General features: G+C 52.9%; 1 protein-coding gene across 2 annotated transcripts in view; it reads left to right on the forward strand.

Annotated features, from left to right (window-relative positions):
• The window catches only part of ABCC8 (ATP binding cassette subfamily C member 8), a 261,472-nt gene that overhangs the window by 135,618 nt on the left and 109,019 nt on the right, over nt 1-16,835 (forward strand). The window contains exons 7-8 of one of the 2 annotated variants that reach the window (XM_073603932.1): nt 4,216-4,377; nt 6,896-7,051. In XM_073603932.1, the coding sequence (XP_073460033.1) occupies nt 4,216-4,377; nt 6,896-7,051 (318 nt within the window). Of the gene's footprint in view, nt 1-4,212; nt 4,378-6,895; nt 7,052-16,835 lie in introns of both variants that reach the window. The other variant, XM_073603931.1, reaches the window with a different exon arrangement.

A 16,835-nucleotide genomic window follows, 5' to 3' on the forward strand; every position in this document is an offset into this window, starting at 1 on the left:
GGGGTGTCAGGAGACCTTGGGGGTGTCGGGAGGGTGTCGGGGTGTCAGGAGACCTTGGGGGTGTCGGGAGGGTGTCGGAGTGTCGGGAGACCTGGGGGGGTGTCAGGGTGTCGGGAGACCTGGGGGGGTGTCGGGAGGGTGTTGGGGTGTCAGGAGACCTGGGGGGTGTCGGGGTGTCAGGAGATCTGGGGGGGTCGGGAGGGTGTCGGGGTGTCAGGAGACCTGGGGGGTGTCGGGAGGGTGTCGGGGTGTCAGGAGACCTGGGGGGTGTCGGGGGGGTGTCAGGAGACCTGGGGGGTGTCGGGAGGGTGTCGGGGTGTCAGGAGACCTGGGGGGTGTCGGGAGACCTGGGGGTGTCGGGAGGGTGTTGGGGTGTCAGGAGACCTTGGGGGTGTCGGGAGGGTGTCGGGGTGTCAGGAGACCTTGGGGGTGTCGGGAGGGTGTCGGAGTGTCGGGAGACCTGGGGGGGTGTCAGGGTGTCGGGAGACCTGGGGGGGTGTCGGGAGGGTGTTGGGGTGTCAGGAGACCTGGGGGGTGTCGGGGTGTCAGGAGATCTGGGGGGGTCGGGAGGGTGTCGGGGTGTCAGGAGACCTGGGGGGTGACGGGAGACCTGGGGGGTCGGGAGGGTGTCGGGGTGTCAGGAGACCTGGGGGGTGTCGGGAGACCTGGGGGTGTCGGGAGGGTGTTGGGGTGCCAGGAGACCTGGGGGGGTGTCGGGAGGGTGTCGAGGTGTCAGGAGACCTGGGGGGTGTCGGGAGGGTGTCGGGAGACCTGGGGGGGTGTGGGGAGGGTGTCGGGGTGTCAGGAGACCTGAGGGGTGTCGGGAGGGTGTCGGGAGACCTGGGGGGTGTCAGGAGACCTGGGGGGTGTCGGGAGGGTGTTGGGGTGTCAGCAAGGTGTCAGGAGACCTGGGGGGTGTTGGGAGGATGTTGGGGTGTCAGGAGACCTGGGGGGTGTCGGGAGGATGTCAGGAGACCTGGGGGGGTTTCGGGAGGGTGTTGGGGTGTCAGGAGGGTGTCGGGGTGTCAGGAGACCTGGGGGTTGTTGGGGTGGCAGGAGACCTAGGGGTGTCAGGAGGGTGTCGGGGTGGCAGGAGACTTGGGGGGGTGTCGGGAGGGTGTCGGAGTGTCAGGAGGGTGTCAGGGTGTCAGGAGACCTGGGGGTGTTGGGAGGGTGTCAGGAGACCTGTGGGTGTCGGGAGGGTGTTGGGGTGTCAGGAGGGTGTTGGGGTGTCAGGAGACCTGGGGGTGTCGGGAGGGTGTCAGGAGACCTGTGGGTGTCGGGAGGGTGTTGGGGTGTCAGGAGGGTGTTGGGGTGTCAGGAGACCTGGGGGGTGTCGGGAGGGTGTCGGGGTGTCGGGAGACCTGGGGGGTGTCGGGAGGGTGTTGAGGTGTCAGGAGACCTGGGGGGTGTCGGGGTGTCAGGAGAATGTCAGGGTATCAGGAGACCTGGGGGGTGTCGGGAGGGTGTCGGGAGACCTGGGGGGGTGTCGGGAGGGTGTCGGGGTGTCAGGAGACCTGGGGGGTGTCGGGAGGGTGTCGGGGTGTCAGGAGACCTGGGGGGTGTCGGGGGGGTTTCGGGAGACCTGGGGGGTGTCGGGAGGGTGTCGGGGTGTCAGGAGACCTGGGGGGTGTCGGGAGGGTGTCGGGGTGTCAGGAGACCTGGGGGGTGTCGGGGGGGTGTCGGGAGACCTGGGGGGGTGTCGGGAGGGTGTCGGGGTGTCAGGAGACCTGGGGGGTGTCGGGAGGGTGTCGGGGTGTCAGGAGACCTGGGGGGTGTCGGGAGACCTGGGGGTGTCGGGAGGGTGTTGGGGTGTCAGGAGACCTTGGGGGTGTCGGGAGGGTGTCGGGGTGTCAGGAGACCTTGGGGGTGTCGGGAGGGTGTCGGGGTGGCAATGTCTGTATGGCGGTGAGTGTCGATCGTTGTGGTTGGGTGATCTCGGCTCGGGGACTCTGCTGATGGGAGTGTCCCGGAGATAAGTTATAGACCTGTCATTGGATAACGCCGGGACCTCGGAGGAGACATTTATCACCGGGACTCCTCCGGCCATTGATTTCCTGAGTTGTTGAACGAAGGTCGATGTCACTCCGGACAAATTCCCGATGTGATTGATGATGTCATTATAAGAAAGGCGACAATCTCCATCCGTTATCTCCAGAGAACCAGAAATATATTATTCACTACAATCCCACCGAGCGCCCTTCACCCAGCCAATGTTAGAAATCCCAGGGCCCCGCACAGCCTTCCTGTGGCCCCCCAAAATATTAACACAATATTTTCACTATAAATACAGTAAAATAATTATTAGCAGACATTGGGGGGGGCTGGAGGAGGGGCACGGGAGGGGTGATCGGTGCGGGGGGAGGGGGGGATTACAGGAACCGATCTCCTGCTTGTCTCCTCTTACAGCTGTAAACTGAAGAGAGGAGGGAGAGGAGGAGAAGCCGGCTTTCAGCTGCTGCAAGAGGAGACAATCAGGGGATCATTTCCTATAATTACCCCCCCATGCTGGTGCTACCCCCCCCTTGTCAGTGGCCCTGAATAGGAAGGCCGTATTCACTATATCTCCCACCGATTGTCCTTCCTTCCCGCCTCTCTGACTGATTTGCACATTGGCCTCTGCTGACCCTCAGCTTCTCCCATTGATGATCTGCAGAGATTTTCCAGCATGCTGTACAGTTCTAAAACCAATGACATGGGCCAAACACCCTCCGGTTCAGTTTGCAGCAGAAGTCTCAAACAGGGAAAAGTTCTGACCCAAATGGCAAACCCCATTGAAGTCTGTGGGAGCCGAACATGAAAAATCAAAAGTGCCCATTCTGAAGGCTAATATGCAAGTAATTGGCCATAAAAGGGTATGGGGGTCCGGGTACTGCCACAATAAAAATGGAAAATTCCTTTAAATATCGTGTCTGGGGGTCCCCTTAGTCTGTCTGTAAAGTGGCACATCTGTATCATGTATAGAACCTGCTGCAGCAATAATTGAAAACAAAACAAGTCACATCCTATTTAAAATGACTCGCGGTTACAATTGCCGACACCCGGCTATTGAAAAAAATAAAGAACAAAACAGCATGGTGCCCCCCCAGTCCATACCAGACCCTTATCCGAGCATGCAGGTAGGCAGGTCAGGGAAGGGGGGGAGACAACGAACACCCCCATCCTGAACCTACCTGCATGCTCGGATAAGGGTCTGGTATGGACTGGGGGGGCACCATGCTGTTTTGTTCTTTATTTTTTTCAATAGCCGGGCCACATGCCCTCAACATGGGGGGGGTGGGTGCTTTGGGGTGGTGGGCTCTGCGCCCCCCTGCCCCAAAGCACCTTGTCCCTATGTTTTTGGTGAATGGGTGGGGGTACAATGTACCCGATACCCATTCACATAAGGGAGGGCAGGATCTGCGGGTTCCCTTGTTAAAGGGGGCTTCCAGATTCCAATAAGCCCCCAAACAACCACCGGCCACAGTTGTGGGGATGAGGCAGAGCTCCGCCTCAAAGCACCCATCCCCCATGTTGAGGGTATGTGGTCTGGTATGGTTTGGGGGGGCTGCTCGCTCGTCCCTCTCTTTTCTGGCCTGTTGGGCTGCGTGCTTGGATAAGGGTCTGGCATGGGTTTCAGGGGGGACCCCACACCGTTTTTATATTTTTTATTTTGGTGTGGGTTTCCCCTCCAAATAATGGACTGGGGGGGCCCCGTGCCATGTTTTTTTTTTTTTTTACTGACACTTTATTATTGATCTGTCAGCGGGGAACCCATTGATGACTTATCAGTTGTTGAGGACGTGCGGTTGGCTTCCTGGCCCGTTCCTTAACAACCAGCATTGTCCAATCAGGGTGCGGAATGCACGGTGCAGCGCTCGGTACATTGCAGGGTGTCCATCAGGAAACACACCCTGCAAATTCGGGTGTTCGGCAAACGGCTGACCGGCAAATGTTCGGCCCCAATTCATACTCGGGGTATCCTTACATTCACCAGAATCTGTTCATTCCAGTCTGGAGGATCTCTGAAGGGGGATGGGGAGTATGATAGGTCACAGCAGGACCGCCTCCTCCCTCCGGGTGATCTTCACTATGGATGGTGAATTCAGATGATTGGACTGTGTGTGGTGGATCTGATTGGTTGGTGAATGTCGTGTTCTGAGGAGTATTGTTATAATGATTATCCTGGTTATGATTGGGTGCCTCTCCCCTCCCCCTCTCTATGTCTCACAGAAGATATTTTTCGGCGTCTCGTTCATTTCATCACAAGAGTTCCTGGCGAACGCCTACGTCCTCGCCGTCCTCCTCTTCTTCGCTCTCCTCCTGCAGAGAACGTTCCTCCAGGCCTCCTACTACGTCGCCATCGAGACCGGGATCAACCTACGCGGAGCCATCCAGGTGAGTGACTCCACCCCTGCCCACTGGGGGAGGGGCTGCAACTGTCAGCATCCAATAAGGTTAGTTCTGTTTCCAGCACATGGTGGGATGAACTCCTGATTGGCTGTTTTGAATCAACTCACTGAGCCTGAAGAGAAGTCCACCCAATGGCTGTGTGGCCGGTGGATGGTCATTATAAGGAATTCCAATGACTGGAACCGATCTCCTGTATGGAGGGGGGAGGGAGAGCAGAAGAAGCTGGCTTTCAGCTGCTGCAGAGAGAGCTATACAGGAGATCGGTCCCAGTAATTGCCCCCCCCCCCCCGCGACCACCCCAATCACCCTCCCTGCCAACATCCCATTTACCTTGCTGGCCTGGGCCCCCTACAGGAGGACCGGTGGTACCCCCTTATCCACGGCCCTGGCTGTGATATATCATAATAAAATACGATACAATGTAATATAATGATTGGATAACTAAAATCTAGTGGAAACAATTGCCTTCAGAATTCACCTAATTAGTAAATAGAGTTTATGTGTCATTTAATCTCAGTATAAATACAGCTGTTCTGTGAAGCCCTCAGAGGTTTGTTAGGGAACCTTAGTGAACAAACAGCATCATGAAGGCCAAGGAACACACCAGACAGGTCAGGGATAAAGTTGTGGAGAAGTATAAAGCAGGGTCAGGTTATAAAAAAATCTCCCAAGCTTTGAACATTTCACGGAGCTCTGTTCAATCCATCATCAGAAAATGGAAAGAGTATGGCACAACTGCAAACCTACCAAGACATGGCCGTCCACCTAAACTGACCGGCCGGGCAAGGAGAGCATTCATCAGAGAAGAGCCAAGAGGTCCATGGTAACTCTGGAGGAGCTGCAGAGATCCACAGCTCAGGTGGGAGAATCTGTCCACAGGACAACTATTAGTCGTGTTCTCCACAAATCTGCCCTTTATGGAAGAGTGACAAGAAGAAAGACATTGGAGAAAGAAAGTCATAAGAAGTCCTGTTTGTAGTTTGTGAGAAGCCATGTGGAGGACACAGCAAACATGTGGAAGAAGGTGATCTAGTCACATGAGACCAAAATTCAACTTTATGGACTAAAAGTAAAACGCTATGTGTGGGGAAAACTAACACTGCACATCACCCTGAACACACCATCCCCACTGTGAAACATGGTGGTGGCAGCATCATGTGGTGGGGATGGTTTTCTTCAGCAGGGACAGGGAAGCTGGTCAGAGTTGATGGGAAGATGGATGGAGACAAATACAGGACAATCTTAGAAGAAAACCTGTTAGAGTCTACAAAAGACTTGAGACTGGGGCGGAGGTTCACCTTCCAGCAGGACAACGACCCGAAACATCCAGCCAGAGCTACAATGGAATGGTTTAGATCAAAGCATATTCATGTGTTAGAATGGCCCAGTCACAGTCCAGACCTAAATCACATTGAGAATCTGTGGAAAGACTTGAAAATTGCTGTTCACAGACGCTCTCCATCCAATCTGACAGAGCTTGAGATATTTTACAAAGAAGAATGGGCAGAAATGTCCTCTCTAGATGTGCAAAGCTGGTAGAGACATCCCCAAAAAGACTTGTAGAGAAAGGGGGTTCTACAAAGTATTGACTCCGGGGGGCGCCATACAAATGCCCCCTCCCCCCACACTTTTCACATATTTATTTGTATCATTTATCATTTTCCTTCCACTTCACAATTATGTGACACTTTGTGTTGGTCTATCACATAAAATCCCAATAAAATATATTTACGTTTTTGGTTGTAACAAAATTTGGGAGATTGCAAGGGGTTGTGAATACTTTTTCAAGTTACTGTGTATATATATATATATGTATAAATATGACCATTTGCCCCCGGAGCACTGTTTTTCACCAAAATAACTGTTATAGTTACTTGTCCCCAGAGCTGACACTCAGTGTTATCCCCTCCCCCCCCACATGTGATCGGCTGGTGAAGAGTGTCTGGCCCCGGGCTGCCTCTTATGAACGGCCAGTAATGGCGATAACTGCGCATTTTCTGGCTGCCGGCCAGCCGCTGGTGATAAATTTAGCCCAGAGTGGTTTTCGGAGGTGCCAGGAATTCAGATAATGTCCTGCGATGTGAGCGATGGGCCGGGGACACATTGTGCAGAATTAGGAGAATTACAGGACAATCATTCCAGCCTGTCAGGGCAATATCAAAATGGCGCGTTTCCATGGTGACTGTTGGTGGAGATGGGGGATGGCAGGTCAGAGAATAGTACATCTCTGATAATATGGGTGCGTTGGTGTAAAGTGAACCTGTCACACAGCAATGCTACAATCTATGGAGGAAAATATGAATGCGGTAACCCATAGCAACTAATCAGAGACCCACAACAGCCAATCAGAATCCATCCATCAGTCAGCTGACCATAGTAACCAGAAATGTCCCTTTTTCTCTTCAATAAGATATGTATGAGGATGTGAGAGGAGTCACATGTCATCACATGACCTATATCCATGTTATTGATATGTTATTGATATGTTCTCTTCCCTCTGCAGACGAAGATCTACAGGAAGATCATGCACCTGTCCACCTCCAACATGTCTATGGGGGAGATGACCTCCGGGCAGATCTGCAATCTGGTGGCCATTGATGCCAACCAGCTGATGTGGTTCTTCTTCCTGTGCCCCAATCTCTGGGCAATGCCCGTTCAGGTGGGTGAGGGGCTCTGTGCCCAAAATCTGTCCTCACACCAGAGTAAAGTTGAAATCAGTAGTAGGAGGGGCGGCTTCATAGTTTGATGGACAGGAGGGGGCGGTGTCAGCAGTGTGGTGATATCTGGTCCAGTCAGTCCTGGAAGATGACCTCTTCCCGTGTATAGGGATTATTCTATAGGGGTAGGTGGAAGAAGGATCTTCACATGTGTAGCCCCCCTCCCCTAAGCAGGAGGGATATATAAATGTGGCGTGTTACTGGGCTGTAGTCAGCCTGAGCTGGATTGATAGTTCAGCTTTCTGCAGGTTTTTCCAAAGCTCTTATTATTAAGTACTTCTACCTGAGGGTGGGGGGTGTTGTTGGCAATGGTATGGGAGGCTGCGATGACCTCAGTTATGAATAGTTATATCTGGCCACCACTACGAGTTATGCCAGTGGTGCATGCTGGGGGAGGGGGTATACATTTTTAGAGGAATCTTCTATAAGCTGGCTGGCTTTCCAGGCTATGCCTGCTAGGGAGGTGTGGCTATGTTCTCTTCCTCCTGGGCTGTGCTAGGTGGGGAGGTGTGGCTATGTTCTCTTCCTCCTGGGGGAGGGGGTATACATTTTTAGAGGAATCTTCTATCAGCTGGCTGGCTTTCCAGGCTATGCCTGCTAGGGAGGTGTGGCTATGTTCTCTTCCTCCTGGGCTGTGCTAGGTGGGGAGGTGTGGCTATGTTCTCTTCCTCCTGGGCTGTGCTAGGTGGGGAGGTGTGGCTATGTTCTCTTCCTCCTGGGCTATGCCTGCTAGGGAGGTGTGGCTATGTTCCCTTCCTCCTGGGCTGTGCTAGGTGGGGAGGTGTGGCTATGTTCTCTTCCATCTTGGCTGTGCTAGGCGGGGAGGTGTGGCTGTGTTCCCTTCCTCCTGGGCTGTGCTAGGTGGGGAGGTGTGGCTATGTTCCCTTTCTCCTGGGCTGTGCTAAGTGGGGAGGTGTGGCTATGTTCTCTTCCTCCTGGGCTGTGCTAGATGGGGAGGTGTGGCTATGTTCTCTTCCTCCTGGGCTATGCTAGGTGGGGAGGTGTGGTTATGTTCTCTTCCTCCTGGGCTGTGCTAGGTGGGGAGATGTGGCTATGTTCTCTTCCTCCTGGGCTGTGCTAGGTGGGGAGGTGTGGCTATATTCTCTTTCTCCTTGGTTGTGCTGGGCGGGGAGGTGTGGCTATGTTCTCTTTCTCCTGGGCTGTGCTGGGCGGGGAGGTGTGGCTATGTTCTCTTCCTCCTGGGCTGTGCTAGGTGGGAAGGTGTGGCTATGTTCTCTTTCTCCTGGGCTGTGCTAGGCGGGAGGTGTGGCTCTGTTCTCTTCCTCCTGGGCTGTGCTAGGTGGGGAGGTGTGGCTATGTTCTCTTCCTCCTGGGCTGTGCTAGTTGGGGAGGTGTGGCTATGTTCTCTTCCTCCTAGGCTGTGCTAGGTGGGGAGGTGTGGTTATGTTCTCTTCCTCCTGGGCTGTGCTAGGTGGGGAGATGTGGCTATGTTCTCTTCCTCCTGGGGTGTGCTAGGTGGGGAGGTGTGGCTATGTTCTCTTTTTCCTGGGCTGTGCTAGGTGGGGAAGTGTGGCTATGTTCTCTTCTTCCTGGGCTGTGCTAGGCGGGGAGGTGTGGCTATGTTCTCTTTCTCCTGGGCTGTGCTAGGCGGGAGGTGTGGCTATGTTCTCTTCCTCCTGGGCTGTGCTAGGTGGGGAGGTGTGGCTATGTTCTCTTCCTCCTGGGCTGTGCTAGGTGGGGAGGTGTGGCTATGTTCTCTTCCTCCTAGGCTGTGCTAGTTGGGGAGGTGTGGCTATGTTCTCTTCCTCCTAGGCTGTGCTAGGTGGGGAGGTGTGGTTATGTTCTCTTCCTCCTGGGCTGTGCTAGGTGGGGAGATGTGGCTATGTTCTCTTCCTCCTGGGGTGTGCTAGGTGGGGAGGTGTGGCTATGTTCTCTTTTTCCTGGGCTGTGCTAGGTGGGGAGGTGTGGCTATGTTCTCTTCTTCCTGGGCTGTGCTAGGCGGGGAGGTGTGGCTCTGTTCTCTTCCTCCTGGGCTGTGCTAGGTGGGGAGGTGTGGCTATGTTCTCTTCCTCCTGGGCTGTGCTAGTTGGGGAGGTGTGGCTATGTTCTCTTCCTCCTAGGCTGTGCTAGGTGGGGAGGTGTGGTTATGTTCTCTTCCTCCTGGGCTGTGCTAGGTGGGGAGATGTGGCTATGTTCTCTTCCTCCTGGGGTGTGCTAGGTGGGGAGGTATGGCTGTGTTCCCTTCCTCCTGGGCTGTGCTAGGTGGGGAGGTATGGCTATGTTCCCTTTCTCTTGGGCTGTGCTAAGTGGGGAGGTGTGGCTATGTTCTCTTCCTCCTGGGCCGTGCTAGGTGGGGAGGTGTGGCTATGTTCTCTTTCTCCTGGGCTGTGCTAGGCGGCGAGGTGTGGCTATGGTCACTTCCTCCTGGGCTGTGCTGGGCGGGGAGATGTGGCTATGTTCTCTTCCTCCTGGGCTGTGCTAGGTGGGGAGGTGTGGCTATGTTCTCTTTCTCCTGGGCTGTGCTAGGCGGGAGGTGTGGCTATGTTCTCTTCCTCCTTGACTGTGCTAGGTGGGGTGGTGTGGCTATGTTCTCTTCCTCCTAGGCTGTGCTAGGTGGGGAGGTGTGGTTATGTTCTCTTCCTCCTGGGCTGTGCTAGGTGGGGAGATGTGGCTATGTTCTCTTCCTCCTGGGGTGTGCTAGGTGGGGAGGTGTGGCTATGTTCTCTTTTTCCTGGGCTGTGCTAGGTGGGGAGGTGTGGCTATGTTCTCTTCTTCCTGGGCTGTGCTAGGCGGGGAGGTGTGGCTCTGTTCTCTTCCTCCTGGGCTGTGCTAGGTGGGGAGGTGTGGCTATGTTCTCTTCCTCCTGGGCTGTGCTAGTTGGGGAGGTGTGGCTATGTTCTCTTCCTCCTAGGCTGTGCTAGGTGGGGAGGTGTGGTTATGTTCTCTTCCTCCTGGGCTGTGCTAGGTGGGGAGATGTGGCTATGTTCTCTTCCTCCTGGGGTGTGCTAGGTGGGGAGGTATGGCTGTGTTCCCTTCCTCCTGGGCTGTGCTAGGTGGGGAGGTATGGCTATGTTCCCTTTCTCTTGGGCTGTGCTAAGTGGGGAGGTGTGGCTATGTTCTCTTCCTCCTGGGCCGTGCTAGGTGGGGAGGTGTGGCTATGTTCTCTTTCTCCTGGGCTGTGCTAGGCGGCGAGGTGTGGCTATGGTCACTTCCTCCTGGGCTGTGCTGGGCGGGGAGATGTGGCTATGTTCTCTTCCTCCTGGGCTGTGCTAGGTGGGGAGGTGTGGCTATGTTCTCTTTCTCCTGGGCTGTGCTAGGCGGGAGGTGTGGCTATGTTCTCTTCCTCCTTGACTGTGCTAGGTGGGGTGGTGTGGCTATGTTCTCTTCCTCCTAGGCTGTGCTAGGTGGGGAGGTGTGGTTATGTTCTCTTCCTCCTGGGCTGTGCTAGGTGGGGAGATGTGGCTATGTTCTCTTCCTCCTGGGGTGTGCTAGGTGGGGAGGTGTGGCTATGTTCTCTTTTTCCTGGGCTGTGCTAGGTGGGGAGGTGTGGCTATGTTCTCTTTCTCCTGGGCTGTGCTAGGTGGGGAGGTGTGGCTATGTTCTCTTCCTCCTGGACTGTGCTAGGTGGGGAGGTGTGGCTATGTTCTCTTCCTCCTAGGCTGTGCTAGGTGGGGAGGTGTGGTTATGTTTTCTTCCTCCTGGGCTGTGCTAGGTGGGGAGATGTGGCTATGTTCTCTTCCTCCTGGGGTGTGCTAGGTGGGGAGGTGTGGCTATGTTCTCTTTTTCCTGGGCTGTGCTAGGTGGGGAGGTGTGGCTATGTTCTCTTCTTCCTGGGCTGTGCTAGGCGGGGAGGTGTGGCTCTGTTCTCTTCCTCCTGGGCTGTGCTAGGTGGGGAGGTGTGGCTATGTTCTCTTCCTCCTGGGCTGTGCTAGTTGGGGAGGTGTGGCTATGTTCTCTTCCTCCTAGGCTGTGCTAGGTGGGGAGGTGTGGCTATGTTCTCTTTCTCCTGGGCTGTGCTAGGCGGCGAGGTGTGGCTATGGTCACTTCCTCCTGGGCTGTGCTAGGCGGGGAGGTGTGGCTATGTTCTCTTCCTCCTGGGCTGTGCTAGGTGGGGAGGTGTGGCTATGTTCTCTTTCTCCTGGGCTGTGCTAGGCGGGAGGTGTGGCTATGTTCTCTTCCTCCTGGGCTGTGCTAGGTGGGGAGGTGTGGCTATGTTCTCTTCCTCCTTGACTGTGCTAGGTGGGGAGGTGTGGCTATGTTCTCTTCCTCCTAGGCTGTGCTAGGTGGGCAGGTGTGGTTATGTTCTCTTCCTCCTGGGCTGTGCTAGGTGGGGAGGTGTGGCTATGTTCTCTTTTTCCTGGACTGTGCTAGGTGGGGAGGTGTGGCTATGTTCTCTTTTTCCTGGGCTGTGCTAGGTGGGGAGGTGTGGCTATGTTCTCTTCTTCCTGGGCTGTGCTAGGCGGGGAGGTGTGGCTATGTTCTCTGTCTCCTGGGCTGTGCTAAGTGGGGAGGTGTGGCTATGTTCTCTTCCTCCTAGGCTGTGCTAGGTGGGGAGGTGTGGCTATGTTCTCTTTCTCCTGGGCTGTGCTAGGTGGAGAGGTGTGGCTATGTTCTCTTCCTCCTGGGCTGTGCTAGGTGGGGAGGTGTGGCTGTGTTCTCTTCCTCCTGGGCTGTGCTGGGCGGGGAGGTGTGGCTATGTTCTCTTCCTCCTGGGCTGTGCTAGGTGGGGAGGTGTGGCTATGTTCTCTTCCTCCTGGGCTGTGCTGGGGGGGGAGGTGTGGCTGTGTTCTCTTTCTCCTGGGCTGTGCTAGGCGGGGAGGTGTGGCTCTGTTCTCTTCCATCTGGGCTGTGCCTGGTGGGCGGGGGAGAGGTGTGGTCCAGGGATATGCAGTGAGGTGAGTGGCTGGTGAGGGCACTGGTTAGTATCAGAGCTAGATACACACAGGTTACATATGCCGAGATCATTAGAGCGAGAGCAATAATTCTAGCACTAGACCTCTTCTGTAACTCTAAACATGTAATATGTAAAAATGTTTAACCACTTCAGCCCCGGAAGATTTGGCTGCTGAATGACCAGAGCATTTTTTGTGATTCGGCACAGCGTTGCTTTAACTGACAATTGCGCGGGCGTGCAACGCTGTACCCAAACTAAATTGACCTGCTTTTTCCCCCCACAAATAGAGCTTTCTTTTGGTGGTATTTGATCACCTCTGCGGTTTTTGTTTTTTGAGCTATAAACAAAAAAAGAGCGACAATTTTGAAAAAAACACAATATTTTATACTTTTTGCTATAATAAATATCCCCATTTTCTTTTTAAAAAAGCAATTTTTTTCTCAGTTTAGGCCGATATGTATTCTTCAACATATTTTTGGTAATAAAAATCGCAATAAGCGTATATTGATTGGTTTGCGCAAAAGTTATATCGTCTACAAAATAGGGGATAGATTTATAGCATTTTTATTATTATTATTTTTTTTACTAGTAATGGTGGCGATCAGCGATTTTTATCATGACCGCGACATTATGGCGGACACATCGGACAATTTTGACATATTTTTGGGACCATTGGCATTAATACAGCGATCAGTGCTATACAAATGCACTGATTACTGTAAAAATGGCACTAGCAGGGAAGGGGTTAACACTAGGGGCGATCAAGGGGCTAATTGTGTTCCCTAGCGTGTGTTCTAACTGAAGGGGGGAGGGGACTAGCTAGGGGAAGAGATAGATCGGTGTTCATACTTTGTATGTACAGACGATCAGTCTCTTCTTCCCTCAGAGAACCGGGATCTCTGTGTTTAAACACAGAGATCCTGGTTCTCCTCGTGTCACGAGCGATCGCGGGAGCCCGGTGTTCTGACTAGAACTGTCCTCCTATCGGATAGTGTCCGCCCCGTACTGCGCAGGCGCAGCGCTTGCGTAGTACGGAGCAGAAGGAGATGCCGAAAGTGTCCGAAGTTGAACAGCTGACCATCAGCTGTACACGGCGCTTGGGCACTTCTTAGCGATGGCTTTGTAAGAGGGCCCCTCGCGGGCTCGCTTCTCTCGCCACGCTTCGGGCACGGCCTCGCTGCGCTCAGCAATTATTTATTCTAACTCTATGTCCACTTGGATAGTAGGGAATGAACCTGGACATAGGGTGAGAATAAATGCGCAGGCGCCGTGTACAGCTGATGATCAGCTGTTAAACTTCGGAGACTTTCGGCGTCTCGTATGTCCTCCGTACTGCGCCTGCGCAGTACAGGGCGGACACTATATGATAGGGGACTGTATTCGACAAGACACCGGCGGTTACTCCGACCCCAGGCACTTGCATCGACTCCGGAGGTGAGCGGCGGGCGCTCCCCTAGTGGCCAAAAAAGGAAGCGACATAACGGCGATTCATATTGCCGCAGTCCAACTGTGGCGGCTGGTCAGCAAGCGGTTAAAGCGTTGTCTATGGAGATTTTTAAGTACTGAAGTTTGGCGCCATTCCACAAGTGTGCGCAATTTTAAAGTGTGACATGTTAGGTATCTATTTACTCGGCGTAACATCATCTTTTATGGAATACAAAAAAATTGGGCTAACGTTAATGTTTCTTCCCCATAAAAAATGTGTTTAAAAAAATGCTACGCAAATACTGTGTAACATAAGAAGTTGCAATGACCACCATTGTATTCCCTAGGTTGTCTGCTAAAACAATATATATATAATGTTTGGGGGTTCTGAGTAATTTTCTAGCAAAAAAATGATGATTTTTACATGTAGGAGAGAAGTGTCAGAGTTGACCTGGGTGGCGAGGGGTTAATTACCATAAGTAATATACAAATAATTATTATAAATTGTTTTTAGGGTAATTTAGTATATTTTCAAAATCTGTACTCAAGCAGATGACTTAATGGACAAATTACTGAAGTTTGAAGTTATAACTTCCAACCAGAAATTTCACAGTAAATAGATAAATAATAAATGATTATCTTATAACATATATAATAATAGTATAGGATTTAGCTTCTACCTTTCCAGCAGCAGCAGAATCTCATTCTCCCTCCTAACTGTGTGAGAAAAACATGGGCTTGTGGGTGAATCTTATACAGTGGAACCTCGGATTACGAGCATAATCCGTTCTAGGACTATGCTCGTAATTCGAAGTACTCGCATATCAAAGCGAGTTTTCCCATTGAAGTCAATGGAAATGAAAATAATTTGTTCCGCATTGACTTCAATGGGATGCAATACCGCATGCGAGAGGGGGCGCCAGAGAGCCTCGGAAATGGCTGGAAAGGCCTGAGGGACACTTCGGCAGACCTCGGCAAACCTCGGAAAGACTCCGTTCATGAGCCTTTCCGAGGTTTGCCGAGGACAGCCGAACTGTCCTCAGGCCTTTCCGTGCATTTCCGAACGGTGGTACTGCACACCGCTTTTGGCCTGAATCCTGCTCGGTTTGCGAGACAACATTCGCAAACCGAGTTAGGAATTTTAGAATCACAATGTTCATATTGTTCAGCAGCTAAACAAGTATCCTCTTGTTTTGTGCTTGTGAGCGGTTGGAATATCTGATATCTATATTCAGACTGGGAGGAAGTGGTATATGATGAAAGCACTCAAGCGGAGTGTGGGACGTTCTATTACATCTTCCTCATGGGCTGTTCCTGGTGGGGAGGTGTGGCTGTGTTCTCTTCCTCCTGGGCTGTGTTTGGTGGGGAGGTGTCGTTTTCTCTTCAACCTGGGCTATGCTGGGATGGCTGGGGGGGGGATTTGTGGCTGTGTTCTCTTCCTCCTGGGCTGTTCCTAATGGGGAGGTGTGGCTGTGTTCTCTTCTTCCTGGGCTGTGTCTGGTGGGGAGGTGTGGCTGTTTTCTCTTCTTCCTGGGCTGTTGGGGAGGTGGGAGGTGTGGCTGTGTTTTATTCCATCTGGGCTGTGCCTGGTGGGTGGGGGAGAGGTGTGGCCATGCTCTCTTTCTCCTAAGCTGTGGCTAGTGGGGAGGTGTAGCTGTTTTCTCTTCCTCTTGGGCTGTTCTTGGTGACGAGGTGTGGCTAAGTTTTCTTCCATCATGGCTGTGCCTGGTGGGTGGGGGGGGATTTGTGGCTGTGTTCTCTTCCTCCTGTACTGTTCCTGGTGGGAAGGAATGGCTGTGTTCTTTTCCTCCTGGGCTGTGCCTGGTGGGGAGGTGTGGCTGTGTTCTCTTCATCCTGGGCTGTGTCTTGTGGGGAGGTGTGGCTGTTTTCTCTACCTCTTGGGCTATGACTGGTGAGGAGGTGTGGCTGTGTTCTCCTCCTTCCAGACTTTTCCTGGTGGGGAGGTGTGGCTGTGTTCTCCTCCTTCCAGATTTTTCCTGGTGGGGAGGTGTGGCTGTGTTCTCCTCCTTCCAGACTTTTCCTGGTGGGGAGGTGTGGCTGTGTTCTCTTGTTCCTGGGCTGTGCCTGGTGAGGAGGTGTGGCTGTGTTCTCTTGTTCCTGGGCTGTGCCTGGTGAGGAGGTGTGGCTGTGTTCTCCTCCTTCCAGGCTTTTCCTGGTGGGGGAGGTGTGGCTGTGTTCTCTTGTTCCTGGGCTGTTCCTGGTGAGGAGGTGTGGCTGTGTTCTCTTGTTCCTGGGCTGTTCCTGGTGAGGAGGTGTGGCTGTGTTCTCTTGTTCCTGGGCTGTTCCTGGTGAGCAGGTGTGGCTGTGTTCTCTTGTTCTTGGGCTGTGCCTGGTGAGGAGGTGTGGCTGTGTTCTACTCCTCCCAGGATGTTCCCGGTGAGGAGGTGTGGTTTTGTTCTCCTCCTCCCAGGCTTTTCCTGCTGGGGAGGTGTGGTTTTGTTCTCTTCCTCCTGGGCTGTGCCTGGTGGGGAGGTGTGGCCCTCACAGATGCTTGAGATATGATGGTTGTCTCTCACTGAATCCTGGGACACAAGCATTGGCTTTACTGACACTTGTGGGCTGATTGTTGGCTCTAGTGACACTTGTGAGCCAATCGTTGGTTTTTGCTGACACCTGTCAGCTGATCATTGGCTTTACTGACACTTGTGGTACAATTGTTGCTATTACTGACACCTGTGAGCCATTTATTGGATTTACTGACATTTGTGAGCTGATTGTTGGCTCTCACTGACCCTTTTGGGGGTGGGGAAGGACGCTGCCTTGTAAATGTAGTAGGATGGAGCGTACATCATTCATACATTCCATTACACAGAGTATTGATCGTCCTCTGGGAATCATACAGAGAAATGAATACATTTTATTGGCTGGTTTTGTTCAGCAGGAAATGTTTCCATATTATTGATCACTGTATTGATCTGACTGCAATGTGATCTGATGGAGAATCATTTCCCGCAATCCTCTACACATGGCAGACTATCACATCCATAACATCATCTTCACTTCTCTCCTCCATTGTAGGCAGATAATCCACATAATGGAGTGAGACAAACCCTCCACCCCCCCCCCCCCCCCAGGGGGCGAAACATGTCAGGCTCCATTCCTCACTCTATCAGTACATTGGAGTTTATGACATCACAAGGCACTCATTACCTCCATTACAGACTTGGAGCTGGAGGGTGGAAATAGTTTTCATCCAGAGAACCCAGAGCCAAACCGAGGACACCAGAAAAAAATGGCCGCCCCCCCCCCCCCCACCAGAGTGTACCTGCCCTGAAATTGGGGGGAAAGGGGAGAGATGGTGTGTGTGTGTGTTACATTGTATCATGGTGATGGGGGAGGGGACGATGTTTGTTATATTGAATTATGGCATTGTGTGATAGAGACAGAATATCAACCAAAAATCTAGAAAAAACACAATACAAATG

This window comes from Aquarana catesbeiana, linkage group LG11 (genome assembly GCF_042186555.1).
Source record: "Aquarana catesbeiana isolate 2022-GZ linkage group LG11, ASM4218655v1, whole genome shotgun sequence".
In the NCBI taxonomy this organism is placed as follows: Eukaryota; Metazoa; Chordata; class Amphibia; order Anura; family Ranidae; genus Aquarana; species Aquarana catesbeiana.